The sequence below is a fragment of the Apteryx rowi genome, unplaced genomic scaffold (assembly GCF_003343035.1).
Source record: "Apteryx rowi isolate R43461 unplaced genomic scaffold, aptRow1 scaffold_730, whole genome shotgun sequence".
NCBI lineage: Eukaryota > Metazoa > Chordata > Aves > Apterygiformes > Apterygidae > Apteryx > Apteryx rowi.
Window position 1 is genome coordinate 246930 of NW_020451017.1, and position 20156 is coordinate 267085.

Consider the following 20156-nt stretch of genomic DNA (forward strand, 5'->3'; position numbering starts at 1 on the left):
TGGTAATTAACGTGGAAAACTATCCTCTGCTTCGCTTGCCAACTGCCTTTGTATATTGTGATGTTAATTGGTAAACTGATCTAGTGAAGAGAGGCTTGATTCTTTCTTCATGGAAATGTTTGCAGGCTTGACTGTTTAATTCATCTCTTCCTTTAAGGAGTAATATTTTTCTTTTACATTTGTGAAAAGTATGGATTTCAGAGTCTTAGTGCCCCGGAGATTTTTTTCAAAAAAATTCATGAAACCAGAAACTTATACCTGAAGAAGAACATCCCACAGAAAAGGAAATTCATGTTTTATGTATTGTAGGTTGTGAAATAGTGATACGCTTTTTAATGAAAATGCTACTTAGCAGAAAGTAATCTGCATTAAGGCAAAACTGTTTGTCTGTTTAGTGGTTTAAAAAGAAAAAGCTTCACTGTTGTGAAAATTGTGTGGTGAATATAGAAATATGAATTATAGGAATACTATAAAGGTGTGATGGACTTATTAGTTACAGATCAAAAAAGCTTTTCCTAGCCCTGGCTTTCTACTGTATAATGGGTGTTTGGGTTCTTTTCTGATTTAAATTAAGGCAAAGGCACGTGCCCAACCTAAACATAAGTTGAAGTGGTTTAGTTGATTGCATTAAGCTGGCTACATTTAGATCATGAAAGCCCCTCTATAGGCATGTACTCTCTGGTTTGCAACTTGTTAATTTTACAGTTTATTCTTTTATAGAAGTGTTTTTTATTACTCTACGTATTTGGGTGTAATGAGGTCTTCATGTTGGTGTGGGTTTCTCTGAAAAGTATTGATGAATCTTTAATGAATTATAACAATTTCTATTAAATGTGATTTTTGTTTTATAGGTTATTCAGCAATAGTTATGAACTCCCGCTTACGAGCCTTAGGTGGGAGGATAAATAATATACGAGCGTCAGAACTACCAAAAGAGAAAACTCGATCAGAGATAATCTGTAATGTCCACTTTTTGGATGGCTCAGTACAAAGCTTCAAAGTCAATGTAAGTTCTGAAACCCCCTTTTTTTTCTTTTCCCCCTTTTTTTTGAACATAAAAATTTGTTTGAAAGCTGAAGATGGTATGTGGGACCCTGAGGCATGGGTTTCCCATAAGATATTGAAGATGCAGCTTTGTCATTATAAATTGCAGAATTATTGGTTATGAAGTGAGTTTGTTAAGTGATATTTAAATTTTCTCTAATGTTAACTGACTGAGATGACATAAAGTCATGCCATGCAGATTGTGGCTGGAGAAGGGTCTCCTGGGGAGTGTGGGAACCAGACAGAGGTCAGATCTGATGATCATTATGAGCTATGAATAAGCAATTTATATTTAAAGAGGACTTTGAAATTTGGATGTACCCCTTCTTTTCTCTCATCAAAGGACTGGTAATGCTAAAAAGGAGCAGGCCTTGTAAATTACTGTAGGGATGTCAATATGTACTTTCTCAAATACAAAGATGCTGCAAATAATGAAGACACCATGACTTAAAAGGGATGGGTCTGCTGATCAGTCTTTTATATTTAAATGTAGAGGAATTTGGAAAATTTGCACTGGTTTGTACTTTTTTTTGTTTGTTTTTTAAACTGGAATACCCTGTAATGGTAGAACCCCTGGTGTAATGCGGTTATACTGACAGAATAGTGTATTTGAGTCTAAGTAGCTTGTTTCTTAATCTTCAGTTCTGATTAAAAGTGTTMGGTTTTTCTTTTTTTTAAGTTGAAAAGAAAGTAAATATCTTCTCAGTTGGTTTTCAGTATAATTATCTGACTGCAGGAAAACTGAATGAATTTAAGTATAATAGTGTGAATTTGTGTATATGATACTTCCTTTATACAGTTTACCTCTTTTGAGAATTAAGAGAGTTTTTCTGAGGAAGTCATGTTGGGTATCTGAAGAAAAGCTGAGAACACACCTGTGTCCACTTCTAGATTACAGAATACTTTCCAGTAGGAGATTCAAAGCTTCACCTGAGAACTTTGTTTTGCCTAAGTATTATCACAGTTCTCCATTGCTGACTGATTTTATTTCTGAACTTTCTGTTGGATATGGGTTGAGAGAAATTTTGTTTGCTAGGCAAATGTATGATTGTTCCCTAATTATTTTCATTCTAATATATATAGAATTACAGTGTAATATTTTAGAGTGTGTGTTTATGTGCATTTAAAAATATTGAATGGAAATGAAGATGCTGTTTACCAAAGTAATTTCATGTTGTATCAAAGCAGTAAATAATACAGAATTACGTGTCTATTTTTGAAACCCAATGTGGTAGAGATTAAAGGGATATTTTCCTGCTTTTAGGCACACTTAAAACTAGTCGTTAGTTATTAGTGCCATCATAAACCTATGAGTCTGCTAATATAAGTTCATAAGTTGTTCATTTCAACCTGTATATTAGTATGAAAGAGCATTTGAGGGACATAGCTATGCTGCTGCAACTATGTGATCTGAACTGCTTCTTGTTCTAAGGTGCTGTTTTTTATAAATATTTTGTTCTTCATCTCATCTTAATTCAAATGCTTTCTTCCTTGTTTCCCAGTGCTTTAAGGACATTTAAAGGATCTTGTGATTATGAAGTAGCTAAAATCTGGGCTGGGTGGGGGGAGTACCAGGAGGGTAAGTATATAGGAGAAAGAGCAGCACCTTACTACAAAATTTCTGTCATTCATCTCCAATATGCCCTACAGGATTGCCTTATCTGCCCGTATTGAATAAATCTATCATAACTACCCCCCTCCCCTCAATCTTTGAAAGATGAGGAATTAAAACTGTCTAAAATCCATTCRAAATAGTATATTCTTCCTTGTAAGCAAAGTCAAGTGTTGACACAGCTTTTAGCTCAGCACTGGGCCTGAAATCCAGCACTGCACAACTTAAATTTTGTGCTCCTTGTGTCAGGCCCATTTCATCTTTTAAGCAGTGAGAGCTATATAGTAAACTAGCACCATTACGAATTTGTGGAGCCTGCTGATTCTCACTGCGTTCAGTGTCTTTGCAGGGCATCCCTGCTGATTACCCCCTTGAGCCAGGGATCGAAAGGGCCTCCGGAACTGGAACTAATGCTGTCCTTCCTTAAATGTCATATGGGATGCATTGACTGTCCAACTGAAAAGAAGAGATGAGTGTGGCAGTCCCATGATGTTAGAGGGTAATGCAAGGAAGAGGTTTCTGGAAGATGTGTGTCATAGACTGAGCTGAAGGGAGCCTGCCCTCTTCTGTCAGGACTGCCCTTCCTGATTATCTAACCTTGATTTCTGCGTGGGAACAAGCTTTACCACTGCCACCTCATTGTGTCAAAGTTTCTAGTTGTGAAAGAGATTTGAAGCCAGCAGCTGAAAATTTGCATGCAAAAGTTCTGCTTATGTCAACAGAAGAATTCAGCTTAATGAAGTTTGGGCCTGAATGTTTGTATAGGGTTTTATGGTGTGTGTTTGTTTGTTTTTATTTTTTATTTTATTATTTTGACAGCCAGCACCATTCTGTGTTCTGATCTGTGAGGATCTGTGGTCAGTGTAGGAATCAGCTAGACATGGATTGGAGGAAAGCAAGTTTTACTCTGAGCAGGCTTTCCCCTCAAGACAAGTTCCTCTGTGTCACTTCAGAGAAAGTGTTTTTCTAAAAACTAACATGTTTAGTAATGAATTGATAAATTATTAAAATAGAGGTGTTTTTTGAAATGACTAGGCAAAGACACAAATAAGAAAACTGTCTTGTATACAAGTGTTTTACGGTTATGTTTTATCGTTATGTACATATGAATATGTACAAAAGTTTTCAGTCTGAATTTGGAGAATTGGAACTGAACAGATCAGTTATTTTAAGGCTCTGTGTAGCGTTTTCAATTTAAAAGAGCTTCAATGTATTAGTGGAAAATAAAGATCGGGAATTTTTCAGGGTTCTGTGTTTGCAGATTAGTGGTACCTGATTGTGATTTATGAAAGATCTGAGTTGCTGTGTATGATATGAATTGGACTGCACTTTGAACTAATGTTAGGCTAAAATGCTTGAATGTATAAGTATGCTTTACATACATAGGCAGGATTATACTTTTCCACTACAAATAAGTGGAAAGTGAATGGAGAGAGGCGGAATACTGAAAACTTGGTCAAAGACTCTTCCCATTCTAATGGTAACACACTGAAAAACACTGAGAATTGTTTCATTGTGTAGGAGATATCTGAACATTGAATTCTTAACTGCAGGAGGATTTCTTTCTTTCAAAGACATAGGGTGAGTATAGAGAAAAATAAACATCAAAAATGTTGTTAAGGATAAGGAAAACTCAAGAGAAATTAGCTTTGAGTTTAAGGAAATAGACACTTCTAAGATATCATTTATAACATCTTATTGGCATTGCACAGATGCTCAAGACTAATGAATTTGACGTGAATTTAATATGAAGGTGATATTTTAAATAGTCTAAATCTACAACGTAGCAACATTGAAAGTAAGAATTTATGTATTTTGTAATTTTGAACTAGTAATAAGTGACATCTTTAAAATGATGGTACAACATTCAGGATATCACCAAATGCTGGACCTTTTAGTGAAGAGGGAGAATTCAGATTGGAATGATTTAAGTTCATTTCTTCTCAATCTGTAGCAACTGGATCTTTTTAGAGCCCACAGTTGAATTTAGTCAAACTTTGTTAGCAAACTGTGCGGCCTTAAACTTTCAGGATGACAGCTATACATCTCTATCATTCTGTTAGATGCTTTCTTTCCTAGTGGTTTTATCCGTAACAATCTAAATGAAGACAAAACATCCTAAAATTGGACAGATGAAGGAGGAAGGTGGTTTTTGCTTAAGGAAATAACCTGAGGTACTTAATTTATAATTCCTGAGAAATCTGAAGATAGCTACTTAATTTGATGCCTGCTAGCTTATGTTCTTACTAAGCACTTTTACTGAATAATGTCAGCAACTTGACTTGAAAGTAGAGATTCAGTTTCAAGAAAACAATGTCATTTTTCACCTGGATTTTGACTTTGGCACAGTAATGATGTGATAGGATTTTTTTTTTAAATTTATTATTTAAAGATGTTCATATTGCAGTTTGCTGAATCTGAACTTTATATTGATGGTATCACAAAGACTTAGTATAACTTCCGGTATCTCTTGTTCTTAGGTCATCATATTATCAAGAAAGTTCATATGGGAGTAAAGACAGACATGTTCTGCTGCTTTGCTTATAGTTCAAATAGAAATGCTTGTTAACTTTACAAGGCTGAAATGGCTACAAGACCTTATTCTCTTTGCTCCTTTATGTGTTTCAGTATTTAGATGGAATGTGTCCAAAGTCTGTCCAAAGAATAAAAGGTGCATGTAAGGCAAGATTAGAAAACATTTTTCTTTCAAAAATGCATGTGAGACAAAAGCTTGACTGCACATGGTATTAAATGTTTTATTTTTTTTTAATTATGTTCAGGTTTTCCTGAAGCCTTCCAATAAACTTCAAGGGTTTAAACTTTCCAATCAGGTTAATTCAGTTCTGTCTTTGAAGCTACCTCTGTCCCATTCTAAGGCTGTGTATGGTGCATAAGCTTTCCAGATGTGAAAAATGTTATTTGTCATTCTGATACATATAGAATGTGCTCAGATACCATGTCTGGGTGCTTTTAAATAATACATGTTTATTGAGCAATAATACAAACTTACTTGCAACCTTTGGTGTAAAAATGCAGGAATTTTCCATTCTTGCTGTACTTTGAATTGTTTACCAGGAATGACCATTTGGGAAGTATGCCTCTCGATTTCCAGAAGCTTGACTTTTGGGAAAGRATAACATTTACAGTGTCAAATAATTTCTCTATTGCATTATCTTTTTGAGGCACAGTGGACACTTAGGTCTTAGTACCTGTGACTTTGCTTTTAAACTATTTGACTTTTAAAAATTGGCTATCCTTCTAGAAGTAAAATTATTAGGCAGTAATAACCAGAAAAATAGTTTCACCTGAAATCCAAGTGGTAAGGAATGTTTTTCCTTCCCCCACCATTCTAGATTTTTAGTTATGAGATCAGACGCATTTATCATTAGTCTGTTCAAATATACATTTGTGAGAACATAAAGATTATAGTTTGAGATGTGTGTATGTACGTATCTCTCACACAACAAAGTAAAGTCAAATGAATGCATTAATACACCTTCTTGTGTTCTAATGAAGAAATATTAATGGTAAGCTCTATAAAACATGACTTACAGAGGTCTAACACTTCCTATAAGTGACTGTACAGTCTTCCTGGAATTGAATGTATCCAGCAGAAAAATCTTTCTTACAAATAAGTTTGGGAATTTTGAGAATCCATCCTATAACTATTTTTTTTTAAGAATATAGTTGTTATTTTTAATGATTTTCAGTATTTAGGTATGCTAAAGGAGAAAAATCTTGATTAGAGTTTTATTTCTTTGAGAAGGAACATGATTATTTCAGTTAATACCTATAGTGACTGTTGGTGTTATGTTTAAAATAATGAGGAGTGATATGTCCGTCTTAAATGTTTGTTGTGATTGTGGATGTAAATTATAATTCCAAACTGCTCATATTAAAATGCAATAATATGAAATTGCAGAATCTTCACCACTAGGAGTTTTTTCTGCTGCATATTTTTTATTAATTTAGGAGGTGTTGGTGCTAATCTGTGTCTCTGTATGTTGAAAGAATTGGTGTATGAAGTTTCAGGCTGGCAACAAATATTTAGTTTTATATTGAGACAGATCAGTATACTGTATGACTGGAAAACAATAAAGACACCATGAACCTTGATGATGCCTTTGTGACAGTGAGAAAGTGATCTGATCTATTACAGGCTTGCTTGTCTGATCCCTTCACAGGGACTTCAGAACAGATGATGGTGAAGGAAAGATTTACTGGAGGGAGATTTTTCCAAAGTTATATCTAGAATGATCATTTTTAAACAAAATTTTTGATGCAAAGAAAATGCAATGGATCAAAACTGTGGGCACAGATAAGTATTTTGTGTGGACTTATATAGGAAAATACTGAACTGGAGAGGGCATTGTGTCTAGAAGATTTACAGGATGGGCAAGGAGTTGGCTCAAAAGGTGACTGTTTCTGCTGAAAAGGAGAGGTGTTAAACTGTGTAAGGTGGTTTCTAGGAGAGTTCTTGGGACTGGCAAATTTCATTAACCTGTAGCTCTTTAATCTTTTCAGTAAATCAAAGATGCAAGGTTTTGAGGCATTAATAATGATAAAAAGATATCAAGATATGATATAGTCAGATATCAAGGTATGATATATACCTTGAACAAGGAATTATTACAGTGGAAGGAAGTCAGTGGTGTAAAATAATTGTTTTTGTGAGACTAGGTAACATTATGTTTTTAAGCTCAGAACTTTTCAGCTGGAAGCAATAGAGGAGGAGAACCCTGGTAGACTGCAGACAGACTGAGGCAGGAATCTTCAGCCAACATTGCGGAAATATTAATAGTCTTACTCTTGGCATTGGGGCCACCCTCGTTTGCATGCTATGTACTGTTCCTGGCTGCTAGCAGACGAAAGGATAAATCCCGGCTCAGGCAGGCATGGAAAGAAAAAGTAGGATGCTATGCAAAAATCTGTACCTGAGGAAAGAAGAGGTTGCTTTGTTTGTTCTAGCAGGACAAAATATCACGTTCTGAATAAAAGCATTGGGTGAGTAAGTAAATACTAGCAAGAGAGGAGGACTTTGTTAGCAGAAGAGCAAGTAAACTAGCTGTGTGTAAAATTAGAGTGGAAATTAGAAGAAAGTTTAACACTTTTTTTTCAAGCTCATGGGCATGTTGGGACCAAAAAATCCAGGCCGTTTAGTGGTGGATGACTGTTAGAGGTCTAAATGAAGAAAGTATAAGCTCAAACAACACATGAGGACCAATAGGTATTGTGTCTGAAGAGAGACTCAATTTGTAAAAGCTTAAGAGGTGCTTAATTGTGAATTACCACTGCCAGAAAGTGGGGATAAAGATTTTGTAGAGGAGAAGGACAGGAAGATGTGCTGTGTTGTGATGTCCTCTTTAAAATGCTACTTTATAGCATTTACTTTGTAGATGTTAACAAACTGAGGAGTATTATTTGAGTATTTACCATTCCACTCTGAAGAACTAACAGTCTTCGTTTATATTAGATTTGTAGAGCCCTTATGAGAGTGGGTCTTGATCATCCCAGCTTCTAGACAAAACTAAAAATAATAAAAGGTTTCTTCCTCTTAATTTCTAGTAAGCTATAAGATTTTGAGCTTGGTTAATCTGAATTCTGTAAATATAGCAGGAAATTATTGTGGCACAGGGAGAATGTAATAGGTGTTATTTGTGACACTCTTCTGCTATTGAGTGTTAATTTTGGCCTATGCAGCTTCAGGTGAAGTACATTTCAAGACAGACTTAAATGGAGCTGAATGGGGTGTGTCAAGAGCTTTTAACTCTTCAGAGTAAGTATTGGTGGATGTTAGGAAAATGAGATGGGAACTTCCTTTCAGAGTGGGAACAAATAAATCTCTTGGAAATGTTTCTTTTTAGTAGAAAAAACTTTACAGCTCTTAAGATCAATTATCTCAAGAGCATGCGTCATTGAAACTGAACAGTCTAGTGCAGAAAGTAAATAATTTTTAAATTTGTTGTAGAAGAATATCTTAACAGCTATTTGCTGTAATGATTCATCAGGTTAAGGAGAACTTGAGTCTAATGCCCAGTTTAGCTGAGCTGCGTTCATCTTGTTGTTCAGTCCTCTTCCTACCTAGGAGGGGAGTAAAAATACTTTGTGTTATAAAGCACCTGATACACTACAGTATTTCAAAGTACTTTGTGGCTTTGGACTGTCTATTGGAATTTATGCCAAAACACAAAAGCAATGGTATGACATGCTTATACTGCCCTGCTTTACACCTAGGTCTGAAAACTTGTTTATGTGCGAAATAGATGGAAGATGAAGCAATGTGAGCTGTAATGGTAACTTTATTTGTAGGTGTATAGGCTGAAAAATAATTCAACTGTTTCTTAAAGACACATTTTATTTTCTTTAAAAGTCTGTCTGCTGATGGGGAGGGAATGCAACTGTATGTTTAACCTGAAACTCCCATAGTTTGTGCTGGGAGGTAATGTTTGACAATGTGCTTGTGGAAAGGAAATGCAGTCCCTGTCTTTATATAAGCTTCTCAACCTGAGTAAATATTTTTTTTTTGGGGGGGGGGGGGCTTCCTTCAACTTAAGGAATTTTAACAATTGAAAAAGATTTTAATGGTTAAAAATAACTGTTGTGCTTGGTTTAGGTTTCTGGAGTGGGTGCTTATCTCTAGGCACTGTGAAAGAGGAAACTTCCTGCTTTTGATACCAGAGAGCAAGAAGTGGAGCCACAGAAAAGTAGTATTGGCAGTTGCTTGCGACAGGAAATGTGGAGGGAGGAGGAGGAGAATGAAATTGTATATATGTGGGTAGAGGAAGCTAGTACTTGTTGAGCAGCTAGATTTAGGATTTGGAGACATATGGGAACATTACAAAGAGATAGAACTGCAACTGCTGAGCAAGGAAATTGGAACGGGGAGCTTAATTGTTTTTACTGGGAAAGCAGTAAAAGGGGTAGGAATTCACATGCAGTGGAGGGGGGGAATGAAATTGTGAGAAGACAGAGGATAAGGTGAAAGTGTTGGGATTGGGTTGAAGAACCAGGAAAGTTAGAAATGAGGTGGGAGTGGGGAGATAATGCTGTTGAGAAGAGAGGAGATTGAAGGGAAAAAGGTAGAAGGGCTCCAATTTACAGAGGTAATTATCAGAGGAATCTTCCCACTGTAGTCTTCTCCTACACCATTTGTAATGAAACCAAAGACTCCTGAACCTCTTGTCTGCTTTCTTCTAGTAAAGTGTATGTCTCATTTGCTGCAATTACTGCTTTTGGTCACAATATCACTATGAATTCCTCATGTAGCTCAAGTGTCAGAATTATGCATCACAGAAGTGAAGTCATATTTCTGAGTTGTGCGAGTGTCACTTGATAGAAGCTTTTAGCCTTCTGCTTAAAAAAAGAAACCCAAACAACCTGGTGAAATGGTATGTATAGTAAGGCAATGCTAAAGATGCATAGAATGCTCATAAGTCAGGAAATGCCTATTATTTCAGAGAGCTAAGGTGGCATCTGCAACTTTCATTGGGCCCTCTTGTGCACATACATTGATAGTCTCTGGTAGCAAATCTCACAACTTTTATGGAAGATGCTACCTCACTGGCTACACTGGATGGAACTGCTTTGGAGATGCACAGCATCCTGGCTGTGTGCAGCGAGGAATGCTTGTTCATATGGGTTCTTACCAGTTGTGGCCAAGATTTCACAATGTTTAAGCTGGGTTTAAATATGTGCTACTTCAGAAAAGTTTTGGGATTGATCAGCATGGTGATTTGCGTGTCCTGAGCAGTGGTAGTCCTGATAGGAAGGAGGAGGGTAGGAATGTGCATCTGGGCAAAAGGGAGTGCAGCACAGACTTAGGGACTTGGGCTTACTTGTGTTTATTGTGAGAGCTCACTATTTGTGATAGAAATTTTTATAGAAACTTATTTCTTGTAGAAATTTAAAGAAAATATAAGGCTGTCAGAAGTGAAAGAGTAGTCTCATGCATGATGGCTAAATGTTGCCTACACTGTTTTCTTATGTGACTGCTCCAGAGAATTAGGCACAGCTTTTCATAGGAATCCAATAATTGCATGGCTGTTATCTTACCTTTCATCTGGAGTCTGGTCTAGAAATACTGAGCACTGCTAGGGGTTCTGCTCCAGCTGTAGAAAGTGTTAGGTAGTATTCAGTACTCCAAAATAAGCTAGCAGAGTGCTGGATCAAGGCAAAAAATGGGATAGCTTAATGGTAGCTGAATATATGGAGACTGATGCGTAGGTGGGAATTTAGGATGAAGTACAGTATCTTATGGCTAGAATACAGTTCCCCCCACCCGCTGATATGTGCAGACTTTTCCTTGTGAGAGCTTCTGGGGAAAGGCACATAGCTGATTTGACAGCAGGGGCCACAGCGGCCTCATGTGTACAGCTGCAGGGTACAGCTCCAGCGAGTGGCAGTACTCTGAAAAACTGAGCATGGGAGAGGAAGCCTGCTTAAAATTGCTGCACCCATCTCCTGGACTTAAGTTCATGTTAATTCATATTACGAGACTTGTGCATTTTTTGGAAATGGATACTTTTTTTTTTAAAAAAAAAAGCTTTTATCAGAATAAGGTTCCTAGATTGCTGAGAAACTCTGAATTAGCAGTTGTTTTTATTCATTAATTAAATTTTATGACAAATTTCAATTAATTGTATTTTAAAATCTCTTACATGCTACAGAGTTTCACTTCTAAAGTTTTCTTGTTTTCAGAAGCAAGACACTGGTCAGATTTTGTTGGATATGGCCTATAACCAGTTGGGTGTGTCAGAGAAGGAATATTTTGGTTTACAGCAACATGAAACATCAGTAGATTCTCCTGTAAGTATTATAGATAATAAATATGTATATATAAAAATAGTATTTGTGTATAAATATTTTTAATCCATCTAATAGTTTTTCATTTCACAGCGATGGCTTGAACCAAACAAACCTATTAGAAAACAGTTAAAAGGTAAGACTTGTTTTTAATACCTTGCTTGTAACTGTGTAGTCTGGCTTTTCTATGCTCTTGTGATTAGAATAAATACAGCTGTTAAATGTTGGTGTCCAGGTGGTAGATTTTCTTTGAGAGCAAGTCTTATCACTGAGTCTTTTCATCAGAGCTTTCTGCATTTCTTAGTGCTACCTGAATGCTAATAAGATCTAGTAGGTCACTAACATTGATGCTGTAGTAGCACCTAAATCTGGCTTCTGAACAGTGTTGGACAATATGGTTCTGAAAGCAGTAGCCAGTTTATGGTGCCAATAAACTCATTCTTTTGTAGACGATAAGGAAGAGGGGTTTTGATCAAGGAAAGTGGAGCCACTTTCGTGTTGTTTTAAAAATATATATATATATTTTCAAGTGCATCTATTGTTTTGGTATTTTCTTTTTTTCTGTGAACAGCTTCAGGTAACACAGAATGCTTACTAAGAAAAAGAAGAGCTTAAGGACAGGCCAGCCAGCCGCTATGATACTGCCCAGGTAGCAGCCTAGGGAACGTAGCCTGGTATGGCTGAGTTACACAGTCACAATTTCTGCTGTAAACCTTTTTCATTACATTTGAAGGCTCTCTTTATTTCTACCATATGCTGTAGATTGTGTGTGAATTGAAATAAAAATATATGAAGTTAATATGGTGAACTTCTGTTAGTTTTTGTGTATAAGGTAGGATTAAGCATTGTACTGATTGAGGCACTTAATAGATTTGCTTCTTTTTCCCCTTCTAATTGCTACAGGGAGCACAGATGATAATTAAATAGTGCCTTTGTATAAAACAGCATATACAAAGTACTTTAAATGAAAACAACACAATATTTAAGAATATTTTGTTCTCATAATTGGTGTGGGGGATTGGGAAAAACTTCTCATGGTTTCTTTCTGTTTCAAGAGGAAAGCATATGAGATTTCTATGTGGTTGTTCATGTAATTTTTCTATAAATATAGGCATTAAAAACATCTGATTCTTTCCTTTTTAAAGAGAAAATTGATTTGCTCTTCTAAAACATTGTAGGAGGTTTTCCCTGCACCTTTTGTTTTCGCGTAAGGTTTTTTATACCTGATCCCAACACACTTCAGCAAGAACAAACCAGGTAACTTCTATGTTTGATCTTTGCCTCCATAAACTAACAATATGTAGAGTCTGCCCCTCTCACCCCCCAGTCTGGGGAACTATATTTTATTCTGAATATAGCTTTCTATAACATTTTGTACTAAAGGTGTTCGGAATTAGCTGTTTGTTGTGATGTCTGGAATGGATATGGTTTCTGCTATACACAGTCTACATTTTAAAAACAGAGACAGGATATAAGCTAATACAAAGATGTTTGTTTGTTTGTACCTTCAATTATTTTCTTTGAACCCTTGAGCAGTTAAAGCATCTGCCTATTGTGTTTTTTCTTTTCTTTCCTGAACCCCTTAGTTATGCAGATGCCATCATTTAAAAATAGGAAAGTTCAATGATTAAGACTGTGTGTGTGTCCTTAGTCTACCTTAGGAGTGCTGTATCAACAGTAAATCAGTATGCTGAACATTTGTAGTAGATTTAATTTTCAGGGTATGTGGGTGGGCGGCTGTTTCAGGAAGAGCAGATAAGTCCTCATTTTTTATGTTGCCCATTACTTGTAACATTAGAATCATGATTTGGAATTATGATGCAATCTTCAATCTTCAATTAACTTGTTGCAGAATATTTTTGTTCAGTGTATGTGATTTATAAATAATTCAAACCCCCATGAATCTGGTTATTTCTTGTAACATGTCTAAACGTTAATAGTTAATAATTTCAGTGACTTGAGAATGTAAATAGTAGAACATGTTAAATAATTTTCTTGTAGAAAACTCAGTTGTTGTTTTTGCATTTGCTAATCATGCAGTTCTAAGTTGTTCTGCAGTTTTAAACTAAAATTATTCACAGACCAACTCTTCATGGTTCTTAACATCCCACCGCTCCAGTATCGCTCTCAAGTAAAGTTGTCAAATGCTATAATGTGAGCAAAACCAAACTGCTCCTGGAGAATTGTTGCAAGAGCTTTTGTCAGCATCTGCTGCTTGAGAAATGAGTCATTAAAAATAGTCCCAAGATGGACTATCAGTTAAAAAAAAAAAAATAGCTAAATTACATTCAAGATTAATATCCCTGGGAGAAAGGGAGCCCAGTACTGTAATGGTTTTTGTTCTGCAGTATCAGTTATGGGACTGAGTTACTTTGTAGGTATGTTTTCTAGCACATGGACCTGAAAAATTTTTTTTTATTATTTGACGTTGATACTGTGGTCCTGGATTTGTAGTACAGACTGCAAAAGGTCTCTAAAACTGTTGTGAAAGAGAATTGGTATGTGATTACATATTTGTATATGCCAGAAAGCTTTATTCACCTGCTTGTATAGTTTGTGAGGAAATCTGTCCTCATAATAGAATGAAATTACTACATATAACCATTTAAGCCATGCCTTTTAAATGTTAAAATCAGCTTTTTTTGCTTTTTTTTTTTTCTTCAAAATATATTTCCTAGGCACTTATTCTTCTTGCAACTGAAGACTGATATTTTGGAAGGAAGGTAATAGAAGAATCTTTACTTTTTCCTTAATACTCTCTCTTTTTTTTTTTAATGCTTTTTCTGAGGGTGTCTATTATTGTTATAAAAATTTACCTCTTGAAATAATGCTTTAAAAGCAAACCAAGTTGTTAGGAAATGTTACAAATTCTCGCTTAGCTCACTTGTTAAGAAGAGTTTAGGCATCTGTTGTGAATGAGTTGTAGCAGATGCTATTTTCTGCAGGTAAGATGTCAACCTTAAAGATTTTTATGCAAGGAATGGTGTGCCAGATACAACCGTCTAAACCTGAGGGACCCGTTGTCTTTTGCAAGTTTATGCCGTTGGTTTTTGTAGTCTTTGGGTTACGTTACCCCTGTGGTGGGCATATACTCAGTGGCTCCTTTGCCTGTGATTCCTCTGTGTTTGTGTATTAAAAAAGGGGGAAAAAGGTGGTCCAAGTACTTGCTGCCAAATATAAATTGCATTTAGAATTTCGTGGTAGGTGTTGGTTTTCTTCTTCTGTGGAGTCACTTCTGGACTGTCTTTGTGCTTGGCATTTTGGCTGACTTTAGTGTTTGTGTCTAGTTTTAAATATAACAGACAGCAGCTATTAAAATCACGTCCAGAGCCCCAGAAAAATCCCTTTCCTTTTTGCTTTCCAGAATAAGCATCCAGCAAGGATATGAGCACGTCCTTTTCAGACTAGTTATTTCCATTCAGTTATGGAGCTTTTACACCACAACTAGCTTTTATCATCCTACTATGTGATGACAACCAAACTTTGCAAGAAAGAGACATTTTGAAGATAAACACAGGTCTTTGTGAATTTTACTATTTGCAGGAAGATTGCTAACGCTTGCATTTATGCTGTCTATGTCTAAATAAAAATATTTCCCCCCTTTCCAGGTTGTCATGCCCTCTTAATTCTGCTGTTGTCCTGGCATCATATGCAGTACAATGTAAGTAGTAACCAATCTCTCTTGTTAACAAATGTATTTGACCAACCACTTTCTCCACTGTTCTTCACTGAAAAATAAGTGAAAGTTTCTTTTCTTGTCTATTTGTGTGGAATGTTCAAAAGGTTGATGATACTTTGTAAAAAAAAAAAAAAAAAAAAAAAAAAACCAAACAAACCCAAATGCCCCTGCAAAAAAAAAAAAAGGAAAAATCTAAATTTAAAAAAAAAAAAAAGGCAGGGGGAAGGTTGTTGAATACAGCCTCTGGACAATCTAAATAGAAAAAGCGTACTTGTTAATTCTGTCCTATAGCAAAAATATTGATTGATACAAGAATAATAGTGTCCTTATTTGTGTGTGTCTGTGTGCCTGTAGAAAATATATTGCTGACCAGAAGGTATGTTTTCATTATCATTGGAAACAAAATAATGAAATTTAGTGTGTATTACAGTAACTAGGAAGGAAACCATTCCAGATAAAGGCAAGATCATCTAGAAAACAGTTAGAGGGAAGGTACATTGATGATTAGGATTAAAAAACTAAAATGTTTTCGTGTAATACTTTTTCAGGAGATGCTGCTTTTGTTAGATATGTAAAAACTGTCTGGCACTGTGCAATACATTAAGATGACTATACTTAAAATAGCCTACTCCTTTCTGATCTGCTTGCTACTAGCAGAAAGAAGCTCTAAGGGAAAAAGATTTTCTGTAGGAAAAACAAAATGGAGCCTGACTGTATGCCTTAAAGGCTTCCTAGAAGGATGGTAAAAAACAGATGAAGGGAGATCATTCTCAGTTAACAACCCCCCAAAAGAGAAAACAGTTAACAAAACAGAGTTTGAGGGATCAGCTGAGTTTATTCATAAAAATGATTGGTGGGGGAAATACTACTAGAATAGTTGTCTAATCATTTGACTGTTGTATATTTATCTCAGCTCTTTATGGAAGAGCTAGCAATGTCCACAGAAATGATTATAAGAGGGCATTTTTGCCTGAAATAAGGGCCAAACTAAATAATTAAAAACATGCTTTTCAAATGAGAAAGTGGTGAGAGTGGTAAATTGTTGAGGTCTATGAAAACCCTAAGTAGCTATGAAACATTCACTTTTATGTTTAAGTATATCATATTTTGCACACATTTTTATCAAATGGAACTTTAACCAAATTTAAGCTTATAAAAAAAAAAAACTTGAAAATTTAAAGAACCAGAATATGTTTTCTATAGTAGACTAGAGTCCAAACTTTGTTGCAAAGGAAGTAGTGTGCCCACTTCCGTATGTTTGGAACACAGCAAGGCGCTAGAACGCCAAAACACTCGGAACAATTAGGATTGTTAACATGATTGTGTTAAAGAAAAGGAAGAGGTACACCACTGAAGACTACAAATATTGTATCCCAACATTAGGCTTTAATGTCATTTTCAAAATGACTTATGTCACAGGCAGCATACCCCAGATCCCAGACTAATTCCTGTTTCCCCTTCAGTTTTGAGTTTCCTTTTTAGTTCTTTGGATACCTACTAATGCAGTTATTTGTACTGAAAGAGAATGCATGATAGAGCTTGGTATGTGGAAGGTCAGTAAAGATTGTGGAAGGGCGCTGTTGTGTTTTTTAGCTTTCTCTATCCCCATGAGTTTCTCATGCAGCTATTTGCCTCATTTTTCTAACAGTTCATAGTGCTATTACCAGTTAAAAAAAAAAAAAAATCTTTTTGTTACCTGATGGCCTTTCTGTTGCTGTTTGTATGATACCCATATTTATTCTATTAGTATCTACACCAGCAAAGAATGAAACATTCAAAGAGACATACTTCTTTAAAAGTGTTTTTTGTCTTGCTGCCAGGCTGTTGCCATTTACCAAAAGATGATGACATAAAAAGTCTCTCCAAGATAAGTGTGTAGATCTCTATTGATTCATGTTTGCTAGGATTCTTGTCAACATAAATTGTTCCAAATGGTTTTCTTTTAATATTTTAATTTCTAATTATACTTTTTAAGTTCTTAGGTATGAAGTATCTGCTTGTTAAAAAGCAGTTGTCTGAAGTTGTCATGGATCAGTTTTACTTATTATTGCTGCCATTTCTTAGTGGTTTTCAGGCTGATGGCTCCTGTAAGTTCCCTCATATGAAGAGGAGTAAATCATAGTTGTCTGTGAACTGGGTTACTTGCACAAAAGATGGAACAGTTGTCATGGTGGGGAGGGCTGAGGAAGAGGTCTTTCATAGTGCATGGAGTTTGATGTTTAATATTTCTGTTCTTGTTTTTTAAGCGTGGTTTTTACGTGTGGCAGTTGTGTAGTTAACCTTCAGACTCTTAGGTTTTTGGAGTTTTGCAAATTGAAACTTGTTGGTGATGGCTGTTATACAAATAGAATGCTATTCCTTTGTATTGCCCCTTGCACAGATGTTTGGGTTTAATACTAAAATTCTAAAAGAAAATTCTGAAACTTTACTCTGCCTTTGACTGTGACATACCTTGTGTTGTCAAATGGTACTAAGTTACAGGGGAGTACAAGTGTGCATGAATACTGTGTCCAATTAACTAACACATCACTAATCTTGATTGTGAATACAGTTCAAACGCTTTAAGAATAAGTTGTTAGTTTAACATCACTAAATGTGTCTTTGTGACAGAAATGATATGTTTTATGATCAGTGAAATTTTGAAATTCTTTTAAAAAAAGTGACTAAGTTGTATTTCAAATAATTTAAAAATTAGCGAAACTGAAGCGTGAAACCCTTATTAAAATACAAAGTCTAATGATAAATTGTGCCCCTTGTTTTTTTACCCTTGTAAAATATGAATGTTGTACACAGTCTAAAATTAAATAATGGACCTATGCAGTGTGTCTTTTGTTTTTTATTTATTTATATTAAAATGTCATGTAGCTGATTTACCACTACTTGTTTTCTTAACTTCCTGTAGTAAGTTCCCAATTTCGGGACAGTATGTAAATGCACCTAACTATACATATGTGAGAAGTCCCATGGATTTGGTGGGAGTACATTCTCATATGTGTAAGTGCTTTGCTAGGTTGGGGCCTGAATGTAAAGCACAGCAATGAAGCCAGCAAGAAATGTTACAAGTACTTCTAAGCTTTCTTTTCCCTGAGCATCTGTTGCTCAGTGATTCATTATGACAGGGTTTTTTCTTCTCAGCGCTCTTTCCCTTATCTCCTTTGGTACTGTTCCTCATTCAGCTATGCTTGGAGAACCAGGAGGTTTCTCTAGCACACTGCTACTTTTGACCAGGAATTTGTTCAGGAAATGGTTGGTTTCTTGGGTTCGAATCTGTTTTAGTTTTCACTTCTTCTGAGAAAAGGAAGGCTGGTGAGGGTAAGGAGTCAAGGGAAGTTTAGCTTAGTGTGCAGGCTACTCAGGAGCTAGGGGTAGGAGAGTTTGCTTGAATTTTGGGAATGCCAAAAGACTGAGGTGACGTCTACCTCTGAGATGGAGGTAGACGGTAATGTTTGGAGGAAACTCAGTTCATGAAGTCAGCAGAATCATTACTTCAAGCACTTTTTTTTTTTGAATCTGTAAAGCAAAATACACACTAATCTTTGGAGTGGAGAATTGCAGATTGGCATATTAACCAATGCTTTAGCCGAAGGGGCTGACTTTTTGCAGTGCCTAGTAAACTAGGCACTGTTCTTCCATATTTTTGAAGCGGATGAACCTCTTGAGTACTTCCGTGTAACATAACTAAAAAGGGGAAGAAGCCCTAAAAACAATTGCATGAGGTCAAAGTCCATATAGTGCAATGTTGTACACATGATAGTGGCAAGTAGTGAATGCTAAGGGAAGACAGGTGTCAGCAGAAGATCAGTATGGTTATAAGACCAGTTAGTTCTTCAAAATCTCTTGGTGTTTTGGGAGTACTGATAGTTATTCCCCTAAGTCTTTAATCCTGTTATCCTTTTATCCTATTCCTTGTCTTTCCCCCCTTACTTTCTTGAGATGAAATGTCCTTGTACTTTGGATTATGCTTTGCTTTTCTCAGTATATTTTCTGATTGTAACTGTATGGTTTTTGAAGTTCATTTTGTATTTGAGATGAAGGTATAGCATAGAATTCAAATAGATTCAGTAGATTCAAATTCAGTAGAATCTGATTCAATTCAGTAGAATTCATATTTTTCGTTTTTTCCTTCCTTTTCATATTTTGTTGTTTGCTTTTTTTTACTGTGTCTGGGTTTTGAGCTGATGTTCTCATAAAACAGTTTACAATGATTATTACTCATTTTTCTCTGTCTTGGAGACAGCCATTGGTGTATGAGTAGTTAACATCTTCTTCTATGAATATTACTTAGCTTTTTTAATGTCTAATTTTTCATTCTGTCTTATCACAAAGTGACCAACTACCATAAGTGTATTCAGCAGCTCTTCACAGTCATCTTTAGATCGAATCTTTTAAAGGGCTTGAGTGTGAAGCATTATTTCTTTTTACAAAACTAGCATGTTTTGTTCCCTTTCTGTTTATTCACATTATAGTTAATTCTGCTAGTCTGATAGGGAAGTCATGCTTGCTTACCGAGTGACTTGGCGGGTGAGAGTTCATACTCTTGTCCTAATTTGCATACAGATACTACTTTTAGAAATGCATTTTCTTCCTCTTAGTAGCCCACTGCGAGTTCTTCAGTCCCTTTAGAGTCTTTTTCTGATAGCTAAGCTTTCAACATGGTATCTTTAATCTGTGCACCTGTGAGGACTCTACTCTCTTGAATGCTCCTGTTTAGTGTCTTTTTAATAAGTGTCTGCATTTTGATGTTGGTCCTTCTTTGAATCACAGAATCGCTGAGTTTGGAAGGGACCTCTGGAGATCATCTAGTCCAACCCCCCTGCTCAAGCAGGGTCACCTAGAGCATATTGCACAGGATTGCATCCAGGTGGGTTTTGAATATCTCCAGAGAAGGAGACTCCACAACCTCTCCGGGCAACCTCTTCCAGTGCTCTGTCACCCTCACAGTGAAAAAGTGTTTCCTCATGTTCAGATGGAAGTGTCTGTGTTTCAGTTTGTGCCCGTTGCCTCACGTCGTGTCACTGG

The 20156-nt window shown here is 36.0% G+C and overlaps 1 protein-coding gene across 2 annotated transcripts in view; it reads left to right on the plus strand.

Moving 5' to 3' along the window:
- The first annotated feature begins 868 nt into the window (after positions 1-868).
- The window catches only part of PTPN3 (protein tyrosine phosphatase, non-receptor type 3), a 113194-nt gene continuing 93906 nt past the window's right edge, over positions 869-20156 (plus strand). For both annotated transcript variants that reach the window (XM_026087775.1, XM_026087776.1), the window contains exons 1-6: positions 869-1006; positions 11354-11461; positions 11552-11594; positions 12637-12715; positions 14137-14181; positions 15067-15119. In XM_026087775.1, coding sequence (XP_025943560.1) covers positions 869-1006; positions 11354-11461; positions 11552-11594; positions 12637-12715; positions 14137-14181; positions 15067-15119 — 466 coding nt within the window. The remainder of the gene's footprint in view (positions 1007-11353; positions 11462-11551; positions 11595-12636; positions 12716-14136; positions 14182-15066; positions 15120-20156) is intronic.